Here is a 21,692-nt window from a genome sequence, read left to right as displayed (position 1 = left end):
TTTGAGATTAAAAGAACAGACTATCTATTTAAAAACCATGAGAAATCTATTAAAGAGAAAAAGGAAAACTGCTATAATCTAAAAATTACAGAGGAATGATGTAAATCAACCCTATTTCTAAGTTTGTAAGGACTATTTGAGAAATGGATAAAACAACAAAATGTAAATGTTGCATGTAAAGTATTATTTGTTCCTTATGACAATGTACCCTGCTATTAGAGATTTCTTTACATTAACTGACATACCTTGGCTGATCTAGTGACGGCTCCAATCTCAGAATAAAGATCTGTGCTATCTGGAAATGTTTCCACCACTATTGTGCATACATGATGAAGAAGAGATTGTTTATGGACTGTGTCTTTGACTTCAGGCACTTTCTCAAGGTAGTTTAGTTCAAAGGCTTTAGTCTGTGTGGAGAAATAAAAAAAAAGAATAAATTATTTGACATCATAGAGTCATAGACAGGAAGGGATATTGGAGATCTTTTAGTCCACTCTCCTGCTCAAAGTAAGAGCCATATACCATCCTGGACAAATGGATGTCCAGTCTTTTTTTTTGTTTTTGAAAACCTCTATTGATGGAGCACCCACAACTCCAAAAAGCAAGCTGTTCCATTGGTTAATTTTTCCCTAGTTCCAGGATGTGTCTTTAACAAGCTTCCATCCATTGCTTCTTGTCCTACACTCAGGTGTTTTACAGAAGAGGACCTGCTCTTCTCTGTGACAGCCCCTCAAGTACAGGAAGACAGCTATCATATCATCCCTAATCTGTTCCTTTGCTAGGCTAGATCACAGGTCTGCAACCTGCGGCTCTGGAGCCGCATGTGGCTCTTTCAGCCGTCTCCTGCGGCTCCCAGTCCTCTGCCATGTGCAGTCAAAAAAAAAGTGGGACTAAAAAAGTTCAACCAATCAATTCAAATATGCAAGGTAGGTGCATATCTCGCCTTGTCTCCACTCTTCAGTCAAACCCTGTTCTGCACATGTGCACATTTTTTGCGGCTCCCAGTTTTTCCTTTTGTGAGGGAACTGGTTCCGAGTGGCTCTTTCACTGTTTCAGGTTGCTGACCCCTGGGCTAGATATACCCAGTTCCATTAACTGGTCACTGAATTTTGGACTTCTTACTATCTTTGATGCTCTTCTCTGCACTTTTTTTAGGGTATTAGCATCTTTTTTGTCTCATGCAAAGAGAACTGAACACAATATTCTAAATGTTGCCTCACTACTGCAATTTAAAACAGTACTATCATCTCTTGTGATCTTGATGCTATCCCTTTGTTGATGCAGCCTAAGACTATACTGGCTTTTTTGGTAGCTGCAGCATACTACTGGCTCATACGTAAGTGGTTCTGCACTAGGAAACCTAGATCCCTCTCACCGTTAATAATGTTGAACCAGACACCACCCATTCTATATCCATGCATTTGGTTTTTCCTGCCTAAAAGCAAAACCTTACTTTTCTTTCTGCTGAACCTCATCTTACTGGATAGGGCTCACTGTGTTAGTCTGTCAAAATCCATCTGAATCTTGAGTTATCTTCCAAAGTGTTAGCAATTCCCCCTAGCTTGGTGTCATCTGCAAATCTGATGAACTCCCCTTCTACTCCCTCATCTAGATGCTGAAGAGCACTGGGCTTAAGACAAAACCTTGAGGTACCCACTGCTTGCTTCTCTCCTGGTAGATGTGATTCCATTGAGTATTACATGTTGAATGGAGTTGGTCAGCCAGTTGCAAATCCATCAGATGATGGTATTGTCTATCCCAAAATATTCCTTCTTACCAAGTAGTAGGCTGTGGTCTACTTTGTCAACTACCTTAATGAAGTCCGAATAAACTATATCCATAGCAATTCCTTGATCCAGTTAATTTAGTTACTTTAACAGAGAAGGCAATAAAGTTTGGAATCAGCTGTTTTTAACAAAGCATGAGACTTCTAATGCCTGTCCTGTTCATGTCTAGATACTCACAAATCCATTGCTTGATCTTCTTTTTCAGGATTTTCCCAGGTATTGGGAAATTGGTCTGTAATTTTCTGGATCCATTTTTTGCCTTCTTGAAGACTGGATTGCTTCTGCTTTTTTCCAGTCCTCTGGCACTTCCCCATGCTTCAGAAGCTGTGAAAAAATTTGTTCAGTGGTTCTGAGATCGCATCTGCCAACTCCTTCAGAACCCTGGAATGTAAACCATCTGGTCCTGGGAATTTGAACTCATCTAAAATGAATAGGTTGTCTTTTACCAATTTCTTGCCTATTTTGACTTGCTTTCTTTTTCTGTCTCCCATAGTACAGCTTTTGATAGTTGGATTATCTTTTCCCTTTGCATGAAAACAGAGGCAAGGAAGGAATTCAGAAGTTGTGCTTGCTATCTACTCCCATTAGTGGATTGATCGTTTTCTTGACATTCATCTTATTCATTACATATCGAAACTTTTTTTGTTACTTTTTGGCATTTTTTTGCAAGTTTTAGTTCATTCTGAACCTTAACGTTCCTTACCCTATCCTTGCAGATTCGGGCAATTGGTTGATGTTCTGTTCTAGTTATGAGTCCCTCTTTCCAGTTTTAAACTTGTCCTTTTCTCCCCCTCAATTTTTCACAGAGATCTTTATGCTGGTGTCATCTGGGTCGATTTTTTCTTTCTTTCTCCATGTTAGATTAGGCTTTAATAATCTATTTTTTAGAGTTTCCCAAGCATCTTGAGTTGTTTTTCCATTTTGGATTTCCACAGAATCCTTCTTAATTTCTCTCTTAGTTTGTTGAAATCAGCTCTCTTGAAGTCTAGAACACTGGTTTAACTTTGTTCAACTGCCTGTTCCTACATTGAATCCTAGTATGACATAGTAACTCTCCCACAAAGTTCCCACAGTTTTGATCCCTTCTATCATTTCATCCCTATTAGTAAGAATTAAGTCCTGTATAGCTGACTCTCTACCTCCTTTCTCTACCTTTTGAGGTACAATGTTGTCAGCTAGGCATATCATGAACCTATTTGATCTCTCACTTGTTATAGAGTTTATTTCCCGGTTTATGTAAGGGAAGTTAAAATCTCCCATTACTACACGACACAGATGTGTTTCCTGCACTTCTTATTTAACTGACCAGCAAAATGTTCATCTATTTCCCCTGGCTAGTTGGGTGGCTCGCTATAGATACCTACAGCAGTGTCATTTCTTTTTCCTCTAATCTTCACCCAAATGCATTCAGGAAAGCTTTCATCCTTGCTACTGTGTATTTCTCTAGAGGTGTATTGATTCCTTACATATAATGCAACTGCACTTCCTCTTTTGTTAGTCTGTTTCTTTTGAACAATTTATATGTTTCTAGCAATATGTTCTAATCACAAGTTTTATCCCACCAAGTTTTGGTACTGCACATTATCACACCTACTTTTATGTACTAGGATTTCAAATCCTCCCTGTTTGTTCCCTAAACTCTGAGCATTACGTTCTTTATGCCCTGTTTCATAGCTGAGTAGTCCTTTTCTTACCATTACCTTCCTCATTGTCTAATTTGTTGTCATGGGTTTATGTCTGAAGTTTGAAAATATTAGCAAATAAACATATTTAGTATATTTAAACAGTGTTGGTCCTTTCCAATCATCATCTTTCCATCCCCAATTAAGACCAAAGTAAATGTTATAACACTGAATGCAGTATTTATATTTTTTAGAAAATGGGATAGATAGGATAAAAGATATTGTCAAAAGTTTAATAAATTTTGGGGATCAAGTATAATTTATTTTTCAAAGGCTACAGGATATCAATAAACAAGGAATGTCTTGTTAATTTAACCATATAGAAAGGACCTTACATTCTATTTCAAATATTAATAAAAATGAAAAAAGTGATGTTGCAATCTTGAAATACCTATAAACCTTTTGTGGTTTAAGGATCAATAATTCTTTAACTTTTTAAAAATGGAACAGAATAGTCCATCTATTTATATTTCTTAGTTGGCCTAGAAGGATACATAGTCATGGCACTAAAAAAGGCAGCCAAAATCCACCAGGACTAGGAAATTTGCAATTCAGCTATTGCAATCCCAACAAGGATATGAACAAGTTGATTTTGCAGTTCATCCCATTCCTAGGCCTGAATCCTACTGAAAATAGACTACCTAAATTTGTTTCATTAAAGGGTTTCCATATTTGCAAATGTATAATCTTCTGAAGTTTTCTCTAAAGAATGGAAAAATCAGAGATTGGTTTATAACAACCCAAAACAGGTATGGATTTTTATGGAAGAGATGTACTACTATGGTTTTCAAGGACAGAGGGGAAAAACCCTTACTCAAGGAGGTTTTCACCTCCATCTTCATTCAGCTTCCTGCCACTTTCTATAGCTTTCATCAACCAAGTAAGTTAGGGTATAACCACCATGAAGTGAGTTATCAAATTCTTTCAAGATCCACAGGGACAATCTGGTCCCAAATAACTTCACAAGACAAATCTGCTATCATCTCAGCTGGACTTGGAAAACCAATTCGGAGCAATGATTATCCTTCTGGTTTGTTATTGAAATAAATAATAAATCACTTACTTTTCTAATTACTTAGAAAAATTATATTTCCATACAACTCAAGCATGACTTCAGGTGGAATATAAAATATTAAACAAAAATACAAAAGAAAAATGACATATATCACTAAAACATTGAACCTGAGATCTTACTCATGTTTGAACACATCCATTATTCTTTTGATACCAGCCATGCTTTAGATAGCTCTTCTGCTTATCACTTCCAATTTTTCATGTAAGCAGATGCTTTTTCATGAGTACTAAATGAAAAACTGCTTCAATTTGGGAACCATATTGTGGTAGCAAGTTGCCAACTGTTCTGTGTCAATTAAAAACCTCAACTAAACGAGGCAGAAGTTCTTGGTTTTGACTTAAAGACTAAGTAGCTGAAATAAAGGGGTTGTACTGTCTTCAGAGTAAAAAGCACTGCCATATTTTTATGCTACATCCCACAATCTTAAACAGCTGAACAAAAGGCAAAGAGAGAAAAAAGGGAGGAAAAAGCAAAAAAAATATTTTTTTTGTCTATTTCGGTTTCCTTCCTGTGATGTTTGCATTTATTTTTACTTGTCATTGTAGGATTACTACTGGTTAATAAAAATTAGTTAATAGTCAGATTCACTACACATTTATCATATACTATTGAGTGACTACTTTTCTCAAAAAAAAAATTTAGACAAGATAAAGAGCAAATATGGAAGTTTAATTTGGCTAAGTTGAACTGATTTTTTTAAAGAAGAACAAGGAATGTTGTATTATTTACAATTTCTTACATCCCACTATTTGAGACAAGCCTTTATTGAACTTTCCTTCCAAATAATGACAATAGCCTATTTCGATGGAAGATACAAAAAAATTACCAACTAACACCATTTATGCATTTCTAATAATTTACAAATGGAAGATGTGACCCACTTGACCCATTGCAAACTTTTATCAGGAACCTAGAGATAGATTCACTATACCCCTGTTAATCCAATTAATTCAGTCTAGTTTAGAAGAAATCATATTTCCTGTTGTCTGATGAAGATGAACAGGTAACAAAAGAAGTTGTATTGTTTGCAAAGGCCATAAAGAAGATAGAAAACATATGATGAGAAATTGTGCGGATAATGTCCAAGGGGATTTTTAAGCTATTTTATGAATTTTGCTAAATGTATAGTTGTAAGTAATTTTTTCAGTGCAATGCTACTACTCACACTGGTTCCATTGAGAAAATTTCCAATAGCTAAGAGAGCAGAAAGAATAAATCCAAAGGTAGCATTATTCTCTAGCTGGTCCATTCCTTCCTTCAGGTCCCAAAGTGGTTCTGCAATCTCCTGTCATTAACAAAAAATAAAAACATGGAAAATATTTTTTTACATCAATTAAATCTTATGAACAGGGATTTTCACTTAACAATGAATAATTCTTTTCAGGCAAAGGATGTTTCTATCAAAATAAACTAAAGCCCCAAACAAAAACAATACCAAAGAGAATGAAAACAAAATATACCAGATGAGGCCAGCACGGTTGCACTAAGAGCTCTCTGACAAATTGAGGGACAAAAAGGACAAGTATAAAAACTATAGAAAGGGACACATCTAAAACAGAATATCGGCAACTGTAGGTAGTCTTCAACTTAAAATGATTCAATTAGTGACTGTTTAAAGTTACAATGGCACTGAAAAAAGTGGCTTATGATTGTTTTTCACAAACTGTAGCAGCATCCCCGTGATCAAAATTTGATGCTTGGCAATTGGCTCATATTTATAATGGTCGCAATGTCCCATGGTCATGTGATCACCTTTTGTGCTCTGACAAGCAAAGCCAATGTGGAAGCAAGATTCACTTAACAACTGTATTATTAACTTACAACTACAGTGATTCACTTAACAACTGTGGCAAGAAAGGTCATAAAACAAGGTTAAAATACTTAACTGTCTTGCCTAGCAATGGAAATCTGAACTTAATGAAGGCTAAAGCTCAGAATAATTAAGGCTTGTAAAAATGACAAAAATAACAAAAAAGTTTCTTTCAATATGTTAAGGAACAAAAAGAAAGTCAAGGAAATGATTGGGGCACTGATGGGAGGAAATGGCAGGAAGGTGATTGGCAGCAGAGAGAAGTGGAATTGCTTAATTCCTTTTTTCCATCTCTCTTCATGCAAAAAGAAAAAAACCAGCCCAACCTATCAACAGCAGCACTGTGGGAAACAGAACAGGAAAGCAAGACAAAATAGGCAAGAAATTGGTAAAAGACAACCTGTCCACTTTAGATGAGGGTAAATAATTACATGGACCGGATGATTTACATCCGAAGGTACTCAACAACTGGCAGACGTGAGCTCGGAACTACTGAACAAAATCTTTCAGAGTTCCTGGAACATGGGAAAAATGCCAGAGGACTGAAAAAGAGTCGATGTGATTCCAATCTTCAAGAAGAAATAAAGGTGGATTCAGGAAACTACAGACCAATCAGGCTGACATCAAAATGGGAAAATCCTGAAAAGATAATCAATCAATGGAGTTGTGAGCACCTTAAAATGAACAAGGCAATCACTAGAGGCCAATGTGAGTTTGCTAAAAACAGATGATGCCAGACAAACCTTACTGCCTTTTTTTGATAAAGTGACTAAATTAATGAATCAGGAAAATGCTATGGATATAGTTTACTTGGATTTTGGTAAGGCCTTTGACAAAGTAGACCACAGCCAGCTTCCTGGTAAGATGGAATAAATGGGATAGACAATACCACCACCAGAGGATTCACAGTTGGTTGACCAATTATACTCAGTGTATAGTTCTCAGTGGAATTACATCCAATGAATGTAATGTGCTCTTCAACATTATCATCAATGATCTGTTGAGGGGGCAGAAGAGGAACTTAGAACAATGGAGTTGGAAATGACCCTGGAGACCTTATAGTGAATGACTGGCTGAATCAGGAGACCCTATACAGTTCTGGACAAATGACTGTCCAATGTCTTACTAAATTCTCCAGTAACGGATGATCGACAATTTCTTTGAGCAACTGTTCCTCTGATTATTTTCACTGTGAGAACATTCTGGGCTGGATTTCTCTTTCAATTATTTCTTCTCCAGTCTCTTTGGAGAATAGTTTAACACACACACACCCCCGTGACAGCCCCTCAAATATTGGAAGACTGCTATCATGTCACCCCAGTCCTTTGTTAAACTAGATGTATCCAGTTCCCACAATCATTCATTGGAGGTTTAGCCTCCAATCCTGTAATCATCTTTGTTGTTGCTTTCTGAATTCTTTCTAGAGTCTCAGCATCTTTTTTGTATTGTGGTGAGCAGAACTGGATGCTGTATTTCAAGTATAGTCTTATCAGGGAGGACACTATGTTCAGCTGCAATTATTTATTTATTTATTTATTTAATTTATATACTGCCTTTCTCCCGGAGGACTCAGGGCGGTGAACAGGGCAATACATAAAAACTAGATACAAAAATTAAAAACTATTAAAACGTGATTAAACAATGCCCATAAATTAATACAAATTAAAATTAAAGTTCATTTATAAAAATCCCACCCCGTCCCATCAGGCCAGGCCAGCTTGTTTAAAGAGATGGGTTTTAAGATCGCGCCGGAAGGAGCGGAGATCGGGCGCCATCCGGAGCTCGACCGGAAGATGGTTCCATAAATCCGGTGCACCCACAGAGAACGCCCTCCCCCTGGGGGCCACCAGTCGGCATTCTTTGACCGGTGGCACCCTGAGGAGGCCCTCTCTGTGGGAGCGTACTGGACGGAGGGAAGTTGACGCCGGCTGCAGGTGCTCCCCAAGGTATTCCGGACCCATGCCATGAAGGGCTTTGTAGGTCATTACCAACACCTTGAACCTCACCCGGAAGACAACTGGTAGCCAATGCAGCTCGCGGAGCAAAGGTGTGACATGGGAGTATCGGGAAACTCCCAATACAACTCTCGCGGCTGCATTCTGTACCAGTTGGAGCCTCCGAGTGGTCTTCAAGGGTAGCACCATGTAGAGAGCGTTGCAGTAATCAAGACGAGAGGTCACGAGCGCATGAGTGACCGTACATAAGGCATCCCGGTCTAGATAGGGCCGCAACTGGCGCACCAGGCGAACCTGGGCGAAGGCCCCCCTAGTCACAGCTACAATATGGTCTTCTAAGGAGAGCTGTGAATCTAGGAGGACTCCCAAGTTGCGAGCCCTATCTACAGGAGGTAATGACTCACCCCCCATAGTGAGGGGTGGGATATCCTGAATATCCCAAGATGCCGGTACGCACAGCCACTCAGTCTTGTCAGGGTTGAGTCAAAGCCTGTTCCTCCCCATCCAGACCCGGACCGCCTCCAGGCACCGGGACATCACGTCGAGGGCATCACTGGGGTGGTTTGGGGTCGAAATGAAAAGTTGGGTATCATCAGCATACTGATGATACCCAACTCCAAAACCACGAATGATCTCACCCAGCAGTTTCATGTAGATGTTGAACAGGAGAGGCGAGACGACCGACCCCTGTGGGACTCCACAAACGAGAGGCCTCGCGGTCGACCTCTGCCCCCCTGCCAACACCGACTGCGAGCGTCCCTGGAGATAGGAGGAGAACCACTGAAGAACCGTGCCTCCCACTCCCAATCCCCTGAGACGCCGCAGCAGGATACCATGGTCGATGGTATCGAAAGCTGCTGAGAGGTCTAATAGGACTAGGACAGAGGAATATCCCTTGTCCCGAGCCCTCCAGAGATAATTCACCAGTGCGACCAATGCCGTCTCCGTGCTGTACCCGGGCCTGAAGCCCGATTGGTATGGGTCTAGATAATCCGCTTCATCCAGGACCAGAGGGGGCTGATGCGCCACCACACTCTCAACAACCTTCGCAAGAAAGCGAAGGTTGGAGACCGGATGAAAGTTATTCAACACAGCCGGGTCCAAGGCAGGCTTCTTGAGGAGAGGTCTTACCACCGCCTCTTTCAAGGCGGCGAGAAAACTACCCTCACTCAAAGAGGCAGATATAACCGCCTGGAACCAGCCTCGTGTCCCCTCCCGGGCTGCATAAACCAGCCAGGAAGGGCACGGGTCCAATAAACATGTGGTGGAGCTCAGCCTCCCCATGATCCTGTCCACTTCCTCCGGAGTTACAGGATCGAACTCCTCCCAGGTAACATTGACAAGACCGCTCGTGTCCTGATCGTCCGATACTGCCCAGTCGGAGTCCAAACCGGTCCGAATCCGAGCGATTTTGTCCGACAGATGTTGACTAAATTCCTCGGCACGCCCCTGCAAGGGTTCCTCACTCACCTCCTGATTAAGGAGGGAGCGGGTCACCCTAAACAGGGTGGCCGGGCGATTATCTGCGGACGCGATGAGGGCAGCGAAGTAGTTAGACCTCGCCACCCTCATCGCTGCGAGATAAGACCTAATATGGGTTCTTAGTCGCAATCGGTCGGATTCAGATTGGCTGGACCTCCAGACGCTCTCTAGGCCCCGTCTCCGACGCTTCATCTCCCGGAGCTCCGTGGAGAACCATGGAGCCCATTGGGATCTGCGCCGGGTCAGGGGCCGCAAGGGTACAACTCGGTCAACTGCCTCCATGGCCGTCCTTTCCCAGGCTTCCACTAAGGCATCTGCCGAGTTGTGAGCTGAGGAGGCAGGTGGGGACCCCAGTGCTGCCTGGAACCTCTCAGGGTCCATTAAGCGCCTGGGGCGGAACCATCTGGTTGGCTCAACAACCCCACGGTGGGGAGTGGCAAAACGGAAGACCAGCCGCAGGAGATGATGATCGGTCCATGACAGGGGCATAACAATTGGGGAGCCCCCACCAAGATCATCTAACCACCAACCAGATAAGAAAACCAAGTCAAGGGTGTGGCCTCCCTCATGAGTCGGTCCATGAATTACTTGCGTCAGGTCCATGGCCGTCATGGAAGCCATGAACTCCCGAGCTAACTCAGATGCTCCTCCCAGGGATGGTAGATTGAAGTCTCCCAAAACCATAAGTTTGGGAAACTCAATCACCAGCCCTGAGAGGATATCGAGAAGCTCAGGCAGGGCTGCTGCTGCGCGACTAGGCGAAAGGTACACCAGCAGCAAGCCCAACTGCGCCCTAGGACCAAACCTCAATAAGAGAGATTCATACCCGACTATCTGAGGAACGGTGGCCTCCTGCGGACATAAGGTCTCCCTCATAACCACAGCCACTCCCCCACCCCTACCCTGAGTCCGAGGCCGGTGTAGCACCCGGAAGCCTGGTGGGCAAAGATCAACCAGGGGGATACCACCCTCTGGGCCCAACCAGGTTTCCGTGATGCAGGCCAGGTCCGCATGCTCACCGTCGACCAGATCCCGGACGAGAGGAGCCTTGTTAGCAACGGACCTGGCATTCAGGTACACCAGCCGGAGCTCAGCACAGCTTCTCTACCGGACATTGCTTGGACCCTCAGCTTCATGTTTTACACCACTGGAAAGTGTTCAATCCAAATTTATCAAACAATTCTCCAGATGCCGCACTGTGTCCCAAATGCACTTCTGCGCCTGGAGACAGGATTGATAAAAGTTGAAGCAAGAATCTGTATAGCTTCCTTAAACATCTGGCTAAGGCTTAATTGCTTTCCGCAAGGCCTTGCTCCATTAATTCTTCAAAATAAATTCTCCTCTTCATGAATCAAGGCAGTCAAGTCCAACCTTGCCAAACTAGGCTTCCTGTCAGCCTCAATTCTCAAATTGGACTACGACCAAGCAAAACAAACCTTGTGTCAAAGGGTAGAGGACATCGAGAGGCAAGCAGACTTAGGTATAGCTCTGCTGTTTCTGGCTCCAGACTCTATTAGATACGTGGTTACACCTGCCAGGTATCTTAGTCTGTTGGAGTCAGTAAACCACTGGAAAGTATTCTCACTTGCACGGTGCCATGCGTTTCCATTGGCCATCCTGTACGGCAAGTATAAAAAGACACCATTGGCTGAAAGACTCTGCTCTTGGATACATACTCCTTTGATGTTCCTTCTATAGAGCTATTCGGAAAAACCATATCCTCCCCATAATTGATAGGTATCCTGGTCATTCGGAAAGTATTTATCTCCAGTGACTGCTTAAGAATGAGCAGGCAGTGATCATGGCGCAGGTGGCTAGATTCTGTGAAGCAGCATTGGAGATTCACCAGAAACATAAATAAATATTTTAGATCTTTTTAATAATCTTTTATAATTAATTTTATTATGTGTCTGTATCCAGCATTAGACTATACCAGGGGTCAGCAACCTGAAACAGTGAAAGAGCCACTCAGAACCGGTTCCCTCACAAAAGGATAAACTGGGAGCCGCAAAAAATGTGTGCGCATGCACGTACATGCGCGCATGCGCAGAACAGGGTTTGACTGAAGAGTGGAGCCAAGGCGAGATATGCACCTACCCTGCATATTTGAATTGATTGAACTTTTTTAGTCCCACTTTTTTTTTTGGACTGCACATAGCAGAAGACTGGGAGCCGCAGGAGACGGCTGAAAGAGCCGCATGCGGCTCTGGAGCCGCGGGTTGCAGACCAGTGGACTATACTCAATGTATTTTTATTGTCAGGTCGGTATGATTCAGTTTTTCTGAAGCTAGTTAGTTTTTGTTATACTGTCTGCAAAACTAGGCAGAACTTGGTCACCCATTGATTACATCATTAATTATAGTATATTGCTATGTCTTCTTGTGTTGGTTTTGTTTAGTTTTCTTTTATTTGAATGTTTAATTTATGTGTTGGCCTTTGGCTGTAAAAATAAATTGATTGGAATGTTCTAACTGTAATATATCTTGACTTCAACAAAGCATTTGACTCAGTAATCCAAGATATGCTAATCAGTAAGTTAGTTGGATGGCATGATAATTATGTGGATATTATGTGATAATTATGTGGACATGAAAACCAATGTGATGCAATAGTTAAGTTACTTGATAAGGCATTTGGATGTAAGGTTATTTCCTCATATAATTCTCATCCCAGCTCAAGTGCACTGTGCTCCAGCTATGGAAATAAGGAAATATCATTACTTTTTAAGGAAAAGACTGAGTTTGCAATAGTGATGAATATCTGTAGCTTGAGTGTAGGATGAGGGTGAAGGTAAATTCTCCAAGTTTGTGGGTTGGTTTCTGAATGTTTCATTACCAGGGTAAGTAACAACTTCAGCAGAGTTTAGGGGATGTCAGTGTTCTTCTGTTTCTAAGGGCTTCAGGTCTGGGTGTGTCAAGTGAGGGTCTGTGATGGGTCTTGTAATGAGTCAGGTATGAGTCACCAGTGAATCTTGTGATGGGGAGGTTACATCAGGTCGGGGTCATTGGGAGGTGAACTGCTGGTGGGACGGGGGATTTGCATGGGTTGGTTGAGGGTTTGTGCTGTCTCTGGATGGCTGTGCAGTTGATATGGATTCTGAGGGGTTTGTAGGCTGGTTTTAGATCTATGTGTCTGTTGATGGAATTGCTTATGGAGTGCAAGGCTCTGATGAACCTGCAAGCATGGCAAGTGGTAGTGTGGCCAATGATTTTTGTGTTGCTCCAATCAAACTGGTGCAGTTTGGTGTTGGTATGAGTAAAGAGTAAAGATTTGGGATCATGGTGTTTGCCTGCCAGGAAGCCTGGCACTCCACAAGCAATTCCATCAAGACATATTGGCCTACAACCAGCCTACAAACCCCTCAGAATCCAAATAAACTATACAGCCAACCAGAGACATCACCAACCCTCAACCAACCCCCATCACAATACTCACTGAAGAACACTGACATCCCCTAAACTCTGCTGAAGCTGTTACCTAGCCAGGTAACGAAATATACAGAAACCAACCCACAAGCTCAGAGAACGAAACCTTTACCCTGAAAACACTAAGTGCTCTCTTATTCTACTGAATATTCAAAATGGCATTAATGAACAGTTCAACAGAGAGAAATTCCCTAGGGTGAGAGAAAATAGGATAAATTGAAATCCAGAAACAATTATATTTATTATTATTCAGCAATAAGAAATTACCTTTTCCACAAGCTCATAATCCATTTTAAATGCCCAGAGCTGAAGTCTAGCAGTGAGTTCCGTAATGGAAGACAGAGTCAATAGGAACTGTTCAGCAGTACCCAGAGGGATATCAGGATTGGCTAACTGAGCTTCTTGAATTTTCTGCTTTTCCTCTTCTGTGGGAATCATTGTAAGAATTTTCTAGAAAGATCAAAATAAAACAAACAAAACAAAACAAAAACCACCCCATCAAAGACAAACTATATAAACTGCTCTTTTACACTGACTATATCAAAGCTGAAAAATACTTGTTTTGTAAATTTTCTTGACAGAACTCCTAATTTTTCTTGTTAAAATATAAGAGTGATTCAGTATTATCCACACCAAAATTATGCAAAATATTTACATTTCAATTATTTTAATAATTGTTTAAAATATTACAATTAAACATTTATAAAAATCACTTTTACCTTTTCAATTTTGTCCAACATAATTTAAAAGAGATATTTTGCTAAAGAATCAAGTACCTACTGCTAATTATGTACTGACTCAGAGGTTCAAAAACAAGCAGCACTAGGACATCACATATTCAGGGTAAAAACTGTCACAATATTCTTGGGGAGAGGGAGAGTATTGACCTGTACACAGTCCAATCTCTTAAGCAAGAACACTGAACTCTCATGAGATTCCAGTGTACTCACTTGGGATTTTGTACCACTTTGAGAAAATTTGCATGGGCCTCATATATCTGTTCCATCTCAATTGATTAAAATTTAGTATTTAGTATTCTGAATTAACCAAGCACACACTGGTTTTTCAGCTACAAATGAAGGAGAATATTTGTAGCTCAGGGTTAAAAAGAGAGTCCTTGGTGGTCTCTGAGCTTGCTTGTTTTCTTACAAGCATTTCATTACTCTAACTATGTAACATTATCAATGCTAGTAAGGAATGCTGTTTGCTGTCGTTTATAATCTGGTGTCTTGCCTGTCTGGGTGGTTGGGGGCAGTCTTAGGGATTCTTTGGTTGGGCTTTTTACTAATGGCTCTGTGGAAAGTTTCTTGACTGGGGTATTGCTTGCTTGATTGCTGGTCTGAAGGTGACTTTACTGATCTGAGTGCTGATTGCTGGTGGAAAGATGCTGGAATCTTTTCCTCTTTGGGGCTGGTTGATTGTCTCTTTTGCATAATCTATAGATGTTGTTAGTGTCTATTAATGGTTGAACTGTCAGAGTGCCAGACTTCTAGAAATTCCCTGGCATTTTTGGATTTGGCCTGGTGTAGGATTGTCACATTTTCTCAATTGAGATTATGGTTAAATCTGTCTGTAGTGAAATTAAAGAATTTTCATCATGCTTTTTGACTGTCAGTTAGTGTTCATGGATGCAATCAGTCTTCTGCCTGTTTGTCCTACATAGCAGTTGTTGTAGTTCTTACATTGTATGTTGTAGATCAGGGCTTTTCAACCTTTTCACTCATTGTACCACTTTTAGGATATGGCAACATTCAAGTACCACCAGTTGCCTAGCAAGGTGTCAAAAACTTGATGACCAAAAACAAAATAAAACAACAAAAAAATGGAAAAAAGTGATGAAGTACAGGTAGTCCTTGACTTACAACAGTTCTCTTAGTGACTGTTCAGTTACAATGGCACTGAAAAGTGTCCCCCAACCACAGCCGAGCAAGACACCTGCCTGCCCGGCCAGTGGCGCTCTTCCTCCTATCCAAGGTTTTCATTGTTGTGAGCATTTCTGCTGAGGATTGGCAGCGAGGGTGGGGTGGGGTGGTATTTGGTTTTTATCCCCCCCCATCTGCTGGGTGGTCACTTCACATGACCCCGGGACACTGTGATCATCATAAATATGAATCAGTTGCCAAGTATCTGAATGTAAATCACAAGACCCTGCAGATGCTGCAACATTCCAGCTGATCTGCTGATTAGGCTCAGCAGAAGTGCCAGGATCAGTTCTGCTTTCCAGCTGATTGGTGCTTCTTCAGGGCTCAGCAGAAGCACCAGGATCAGCGCCGAGCTTCAGCTGGAGCCTGGCGCTGATCCTGGTGCTTTCACTGAGCCCTGACAGCCCCAAAGAAGCGCTGATCAGCTGGAAAGCGGAACTGATCCTGGCACTTCCACTGAGCCCTGAGAGCCCTGTAGCACGCTCAGGCTTGTGCAGTGCTGCCACTGGTTCAGCTCATTCCCCTCCCCTGCTACCACTTTTCTAGGATGGTCGCATATCACCTGCCAGGTGCCAATGTACCACAGGTGGTACCCGTACCACTGGTTGAAAAGCCCTGTTGTAGATAACTCCTGTTTTTTCTTTTCTTTCTGGGGTTGTTGGGTCTTTAGGACATTTTGAAGGGCTTTAGTTGGCTTATGTGCCAACTAAACAGGAGTCACCTACAACACAGAATGTAAGAATTGCAACAACCACTATGTAGGTCAAACAGGCAGAAGACTGACAGAATGTATCCATGAACATCAACTGGCAGTCAAAAGGTATGATGAAAATTCTTTTATTTCACAACATATAGACAGATTTAACCATAGTCTCAATTGGGAAAATGTGACAATTCAAGACCAGGCCAAACCCAAAGATGCCAGAGAATTTCTAGAAGCCTGGCACTCTGACAAATCAGCCATCAATAGACACATAGACATTAACAAATAGACATTATGCAAAAGAGACAATCAACCAGCCCCAAAGAGAAAAAGACTCCAGCACCTTTCCACCAGTAAACAGCACTCAGATCAGCATAGATTAACTCCAAGGTCACCTTCAGACCAACAATCAGGTAAGCAATACCCCAAGCAAGAAACTGCCAAAGAGCCATTAGTAAACAGCCCAACTGTCAACTCTACAATGAAACTGGCTTCAAGGTCATTCCCATGCTGAAGGGGAGAAGGAGGATTGTTTAGTCAGAAAGCCCGCCAAGTTGTTCTATTGGATAGCATGAGTAGAGGGTTAGGAATTTTTACACTGTATTTCTTTGATTCTTGGGGGGAATGTTTAGATCTGGTTTCTTTTTGTTTGCACCAATATTATGTAGCGAATAAACATGTTATTTGAGGAATTTTCCTGCCTCGGAGTTCTGATTTATTTGGCCTCATTGATCGGAACCATGACATTAAACCAGATCTCATAAAATCTTTTTTTCCTTGGGGTCCTAAGCCCTGGTCACCTACCCACTGCCTTTGGGAGGATGGCAAAGACTCAGGGAAGAATCCAGGATGGAGAAGAAAGAGGAGGCAACTGCTAACCTCAGCATGACTTTAGCTGCCAGTGTGTAGGCTACTGCCCAGACGGAGAGTGGAGCACTGGTGGTGGGGGCTTGGCTGAAGACCCAGATGACCCAACCTGAGAAATTGGGACAACAAGAAGGGGCTGTAACCCTCAGAGAACTCGGTTGGGCCAAGGCAGCCCCCCAGCTCAGGAGTATTCCCAAAGCTGCTGAAACTGAATTCCCGCTGATTTCATCCCACAGCCTTCTGTCACCCACGCCAAAAAAGGTGAAGAGGCTGGCAGAATGGGACGAATCTGGGGAATGGAGGTACCTGACGACAATCCACAGCCACTTGGTCGAAAGATTGAAGAAGTTTGACCAGTTTGATGTGAAGGAGGTGGCCCCGGTTGCCTGATACATGATTTTGGCTGGGCAGGAAGCCAGGAGGTCGCCAATGCTCCCTCCCCTTCATTGGAGTCCAAGTCTGATTGCAATGGCCCATCCAGTTTCACCATGACCCAGACCAGCCTCGACATCAAGTCTGATGCCCAGGCGAAGTCCCATGCAAGATCAGAGGCCCACGAACCCGGGGCCCAACCGAGGGGATTACAGAGGGTGGCACAGATGCAACTTCATTATCAACGACCTGCCTTGCATCCTGCATACTGGGGAAAACAGCCTTAGGATCTACCTCCCATCAAACCCACAATTGATGGGTCCAGAGAGGTTGCCTTTCTTCTTGAATCAGGTATGGGCTCACCTGAACTGCTACGCTTCTGCATACCCTAATGATTCTGTGATGGTGAATGTGATAGCAACAAACCTAGAAGGAGAAGTGGCAGAATGGGTGACCAGCCTACACAATGAGCAAGCACCAGAGCTGTGGGATGTAAACCTGTTCATGGGCCAGCTGAGAGCCCGGTTTGAAGATGAATTCCAGGCTCTGCAAGCTGAGATAGAAATCCGCAGCCTAAAACTGAGGGGACGACCCACTAAAGAGTATGTCTGGGAATTCTGGAAAATTGCTGGGAGGATCTGAGAGTGGTCAGAATGATCGCTGATTCATTATTTCAAGGAGGGGCTAGATCATGATTTATTCCAGGCATGCACCTACTGGGGAATTCCTGATCAGCTCCGTGAATGGTATTGCATAGCTGTAACCCTGGACATCGAGTTGGCCTGCTGCAGGAAGCCCAGCACCACCAAATCAAAACCACCACAAAGCCAGGAAAAGCATCTATTTAGGTGACAACCACCAAACACTTTCGCCATTGCTGCCAAACTTATAGTGCCAAAGACTGGAGCACAGAGAGACGTAAGCGTCCTAATACACTCGGGTTGCATAAGGTGCCTGATTAGTCTCCTGACTGTACTTAAATTAGGAATCCATGCCAAGCTATTACCCATAGCCATGAAATTTAAGTAGACAGATGGATCTTTGATGGGGTGGGGTTTCCCCTGCAACACATTTAACCGAACTGATCCAGTTGGAGATGAGGCAACATTGGAAGATCATATGTGTTGTGGTTATCCCCAAAATGACTGAGACAGTGATTCTGGAATTAGTGTGGTTTGACAAATGGCACCCTACTATTTGGTGGGAGAATGGGGTGAGAACCTTGAGGCTAGTGAAAGGACCCCTCCCGCCTTCTGAAACCAGCCAGATCAAGAGATTAACAGATGTTGAGGGAAGGGGGGATGACTGAGCTGCTAAGAGCCACCATGGATTGAATGCCAGAGGTCCAACTCATTCCAATGGAATACTGGGACCTAGCAAGGGCTTTCAGCAAAGAGGACTGTGACATACTTCCCCCTCACTGAACTACCAATTGTGCAACTGAAATACCACCAGGGGCTAAACTTCCAAAGCCTAAGATGTACTCCATGATCCCCAGAGATATGAATGCATTAAAGGAATAGATAAGACAAGAAACTAGCTAGGAGTTTCATCGAATCAGCCAAATCATGAGTAGCCACCCCAGTGCTTTTTAAGGAGAAGAAAGATGGGTCTTTGAGGTTGTGCATGGATTTTAAAGGATTGAGCGTGGAAAATATGAATCCTTTCCCCCTGATGAACGACATGTTAGCCCACCTTGCAAAGCGGAGACTTTTCTAAAATGGATTTAACGGAGGCTTATTATCAAGTAAGAATCAGGGATGGAGATGAGTGGAAGTCAGTTTTCAATTGCCCCCTAGGAAGTTTCCAATTTAAAGTGATGCCTTTTGGCCTTCAAGGGGCTCCCGCCGTATTTATGCAGCTGACCAATCAGGTGCTACATGATTATCTCTACTACGGGGTGTTAGTCTACCTTGACAACATCCTCATTTACACAGAAACCAGGGAGGAGCATGTAAAGTTGGTCTGGGAGGTGCTTAAGAGACTCTTAAAGACAAACCTCTATGCTAAGCTGTCTAAATGTGAATTCCACCAGTCCCACCTTGACTATTTAGGGTATCAGATTTCCCATGAGGGGGTGGAGATGGACTTTGCTGAAGTAGCCTACAATAATACCGTTCAAAGTAGCACTGGACTTACCCTGTTTAAAATAGCAACCAACAGGGAATTTGTTCTTATGCCCCTCTCCTCACAAACTTTAAATCAGTGGATGACATCCCTACAGAGTGCTTGGGTAAACATTAAGTGAGCCCTAACACAAGCTGCTAAAGTATACAAGGAGTAAGAGGCGATCTCCCTAGAGACCATTTTAAGTAGGAGAGAAAGTCTACCTATCTACTAAGTATATGACATTGAAGTTCCCCAATAAGAAATTGGGACCTAAGTTCCTCAGTTCTTTCCCCATAGTCAAAATCATTAATCCTGTCATGGTTGAATTAAAGCTCCCACAACTGTTAGAAAAAGTTCACCCCATCTTCCATTGCAGTTTGTTAAAGCCAGTCTCAGAGTCCACACTGAGACCGATTCTGAAAAAAGCACCAGGTCCCATTATGGTGGAGGGTGAGACTTCTTATGAAATAAAACACATTCTTGGTTCTAGATTATATAAAGGGAAATTGCAATACTTGCTGCAGTGGAAAGGGTATCCCTTGTTGGAAGCTACTTGGGTGAAGAGTGGGGATGTAAAGGCAGAGAGGTTAATAAAGAAATTCTATGATAAGAATCCTCAAAAGCCTAGGGGGGAATTCCTAACTTGTGCTTCTGTTTCTTTTGCAGAACTTGCTTTCTCCTTAGGGGTGGTGGTGCGACTGTCAACTGTACAACGAACCTGGCTGCAGCCATTTTTGTTGTTCTAGGTTGCCACAAGAAACGGAGGGGGGAAAGGTATTTCTGGTAGTCTAAACATTAGCAAACCTTGTGGGAACCAAGGTCATTCCCATACTGAAGGGGAGAAGGAGGATTGTTTAGTCAGAAAACCCGTCAAGTTGTTCTATTGGATAGCACGAGTAGATGATTGGGAATTGTTACATTATATTACTTTGATCCTTGGGAGGAAAGTTTAGATCTGGTTTCACTTTTGTTCCTGCTGATATTATGTAGCCAATAAACATGTTGTTTGAGGAACTTTCCTGCCTCGGAGTTCTGATTTATTTGGCCAAAGACACCAACCAAAGAATCCCTAAGACCACCCCCAACCAGCCAGACAGGCAAGAGACCAGAATATGAACTGACAGCAAACAGCACTCCTTACTAGCACTGATCATGTTACCTAATTAGGGTAATGAAACATTTGCAAGAAAACAAGCAAGCTCAAAGAGCACCAAGGATCCCTCATTTAGGCTATAGCTAGAATTGAACACACACCTTAATTAGGCCTTTATGGAATTTTATGATTTTATATCTCTCCCCATGATGTTGGCTTTTTCTGGCTTTATATTGGTTAATTGGAAAATAGAAGAAAATTGGGTTTTTTATTGTGACATTGAAACAAATATGAGTATGAATGCATGTTTTGTTCAAAAGTTAAAATTATGCCCCATATTGCTGATTGATTTTGAAAAGTTTATATGTCTGCAGGAGAAAATATTACATAATAGTAATCAGATTAGCCCATTATAAGAATTCATACATCAACATATTTTCAAATACTAGTACATGGAAATAATATACTTTTTAACTTAATGTTCTGCATGGTTTTCTCAGTACCTCTATTCCTTCCTTATTTAAGGCATATTCATCGAAGTTCAAAATGGCAACCTTGATTGTCCTTGGATGTGGTAATACAGTCAGTCCTATATTAATAGCATTGCTCCGCTTGGAATCCAGGACAATGATTTCTTGCCTCTTGCCATCAGCAGCAGTTTTCTGAGAATAAGAAGCAGAGATTGTAAACTCTTATGTTTCTTCAGTCATATAAATATTCTTTAAATAATTAAATCTATCTATTAAGCTAGAATAGCATATGGATAACATGATAATTCTACAGTAAAAGCAGAACTTGTGATAGATTCTTTAGACTTTTCTTAAAAGATTCATAAGACTTATGAACTTTGGAAATAAGATGGAATTGTTGGGAAAGTTCCCAATTAAAAATCTAAGGAAAGATTTAACTATTAAGAATCAAACAAGGGTATTTGACTCTAGACTTAGAGATAACGATTTGGGCGATTTTGGTAAATAGGAAACTGTGCAGACCAGGGGTGTCAAACTGCCAGCCCGCGGGCCAGAGGGATCACCAGGAAACCGCGCTCACCCATTTAAAACTTCTGAGCAAGGCATCTTTTTCTTTACTATATTGAATATGTATTTATTTAAAACACTTATATAGCTGCCCAAAGCTATATAACTGGTTATAAAAGCAGTACATATTTTAACATTATTTAAATAATTAACATCAGGCCCAAAGTAAAGCAATAACTTTCTAATCTACTAAACATATAGTGGGAGAGTCTATTGTATGGCTACCCTCCCCACTCCCACTCAGGACAGCAGTGTCTTAATTGGGCCTCTTTCTTGGAAGGCTCTGAATGGCCAAGTACTTTCCCTCTCCTGCTGCAGATGCACATTCCATCACAGTTAACAGTACATGACTCTTGATGCTATTTTGGATCAA

The 21,692-nt window shown here is 42.0% G+C and overlaps 1 protein-coding gene across 2 annotated transcripts in view; it reads right to left on the bottom strand.

Moving 5' to 3' along the window:
* The window catches only part of FHOD3 (formin homology 2 domain containing 3), a 341,124-nt gene that overhangs the window by 75,537 nt on the left and 243,895 nt on the right, over positions 1-21,692 (bottom strand). For both annotated transcript variants that reach the window (XM_083377070.1, XM_083377071.1), the window contains exons 18-21: positions 20,786-20,944; positions 13,484-13,666; positions 5,710-5,829; positions 246-407 (exon numbers count right to left, since the gene is read on the bottom strand). In XM_083377070.1, the coding sequence (XP_083233196.1) occupies positions 246-407; positions 5,710-5,829; positions 13,484-13,666; positions 20,786-20,944 (624 nt within the window). The remainder of the gene's footprint in view (positions 1-245; positions 408-5,709; positions 5,830-13,483; positions 13,667-20,785; positions 20,945-21,692) is intronic.

Source organism: Vipera ursinii (genome assembly GCF_947247035.1).
Source record: "Vipera ursinii genome assembly, chromosome: Z".
Classification (NCBI taxonomy): domain Eukaryota; kingdom Metazoa; phylum Chordata; class Lepidosauria; order Squamata; family Viperidae; genus Vipera; species Vipera ursinii.
Note: the sequence above shows the minus strand (reverse complement) of the source record. Positions and strands in the feature narration are given on the sequence as shown.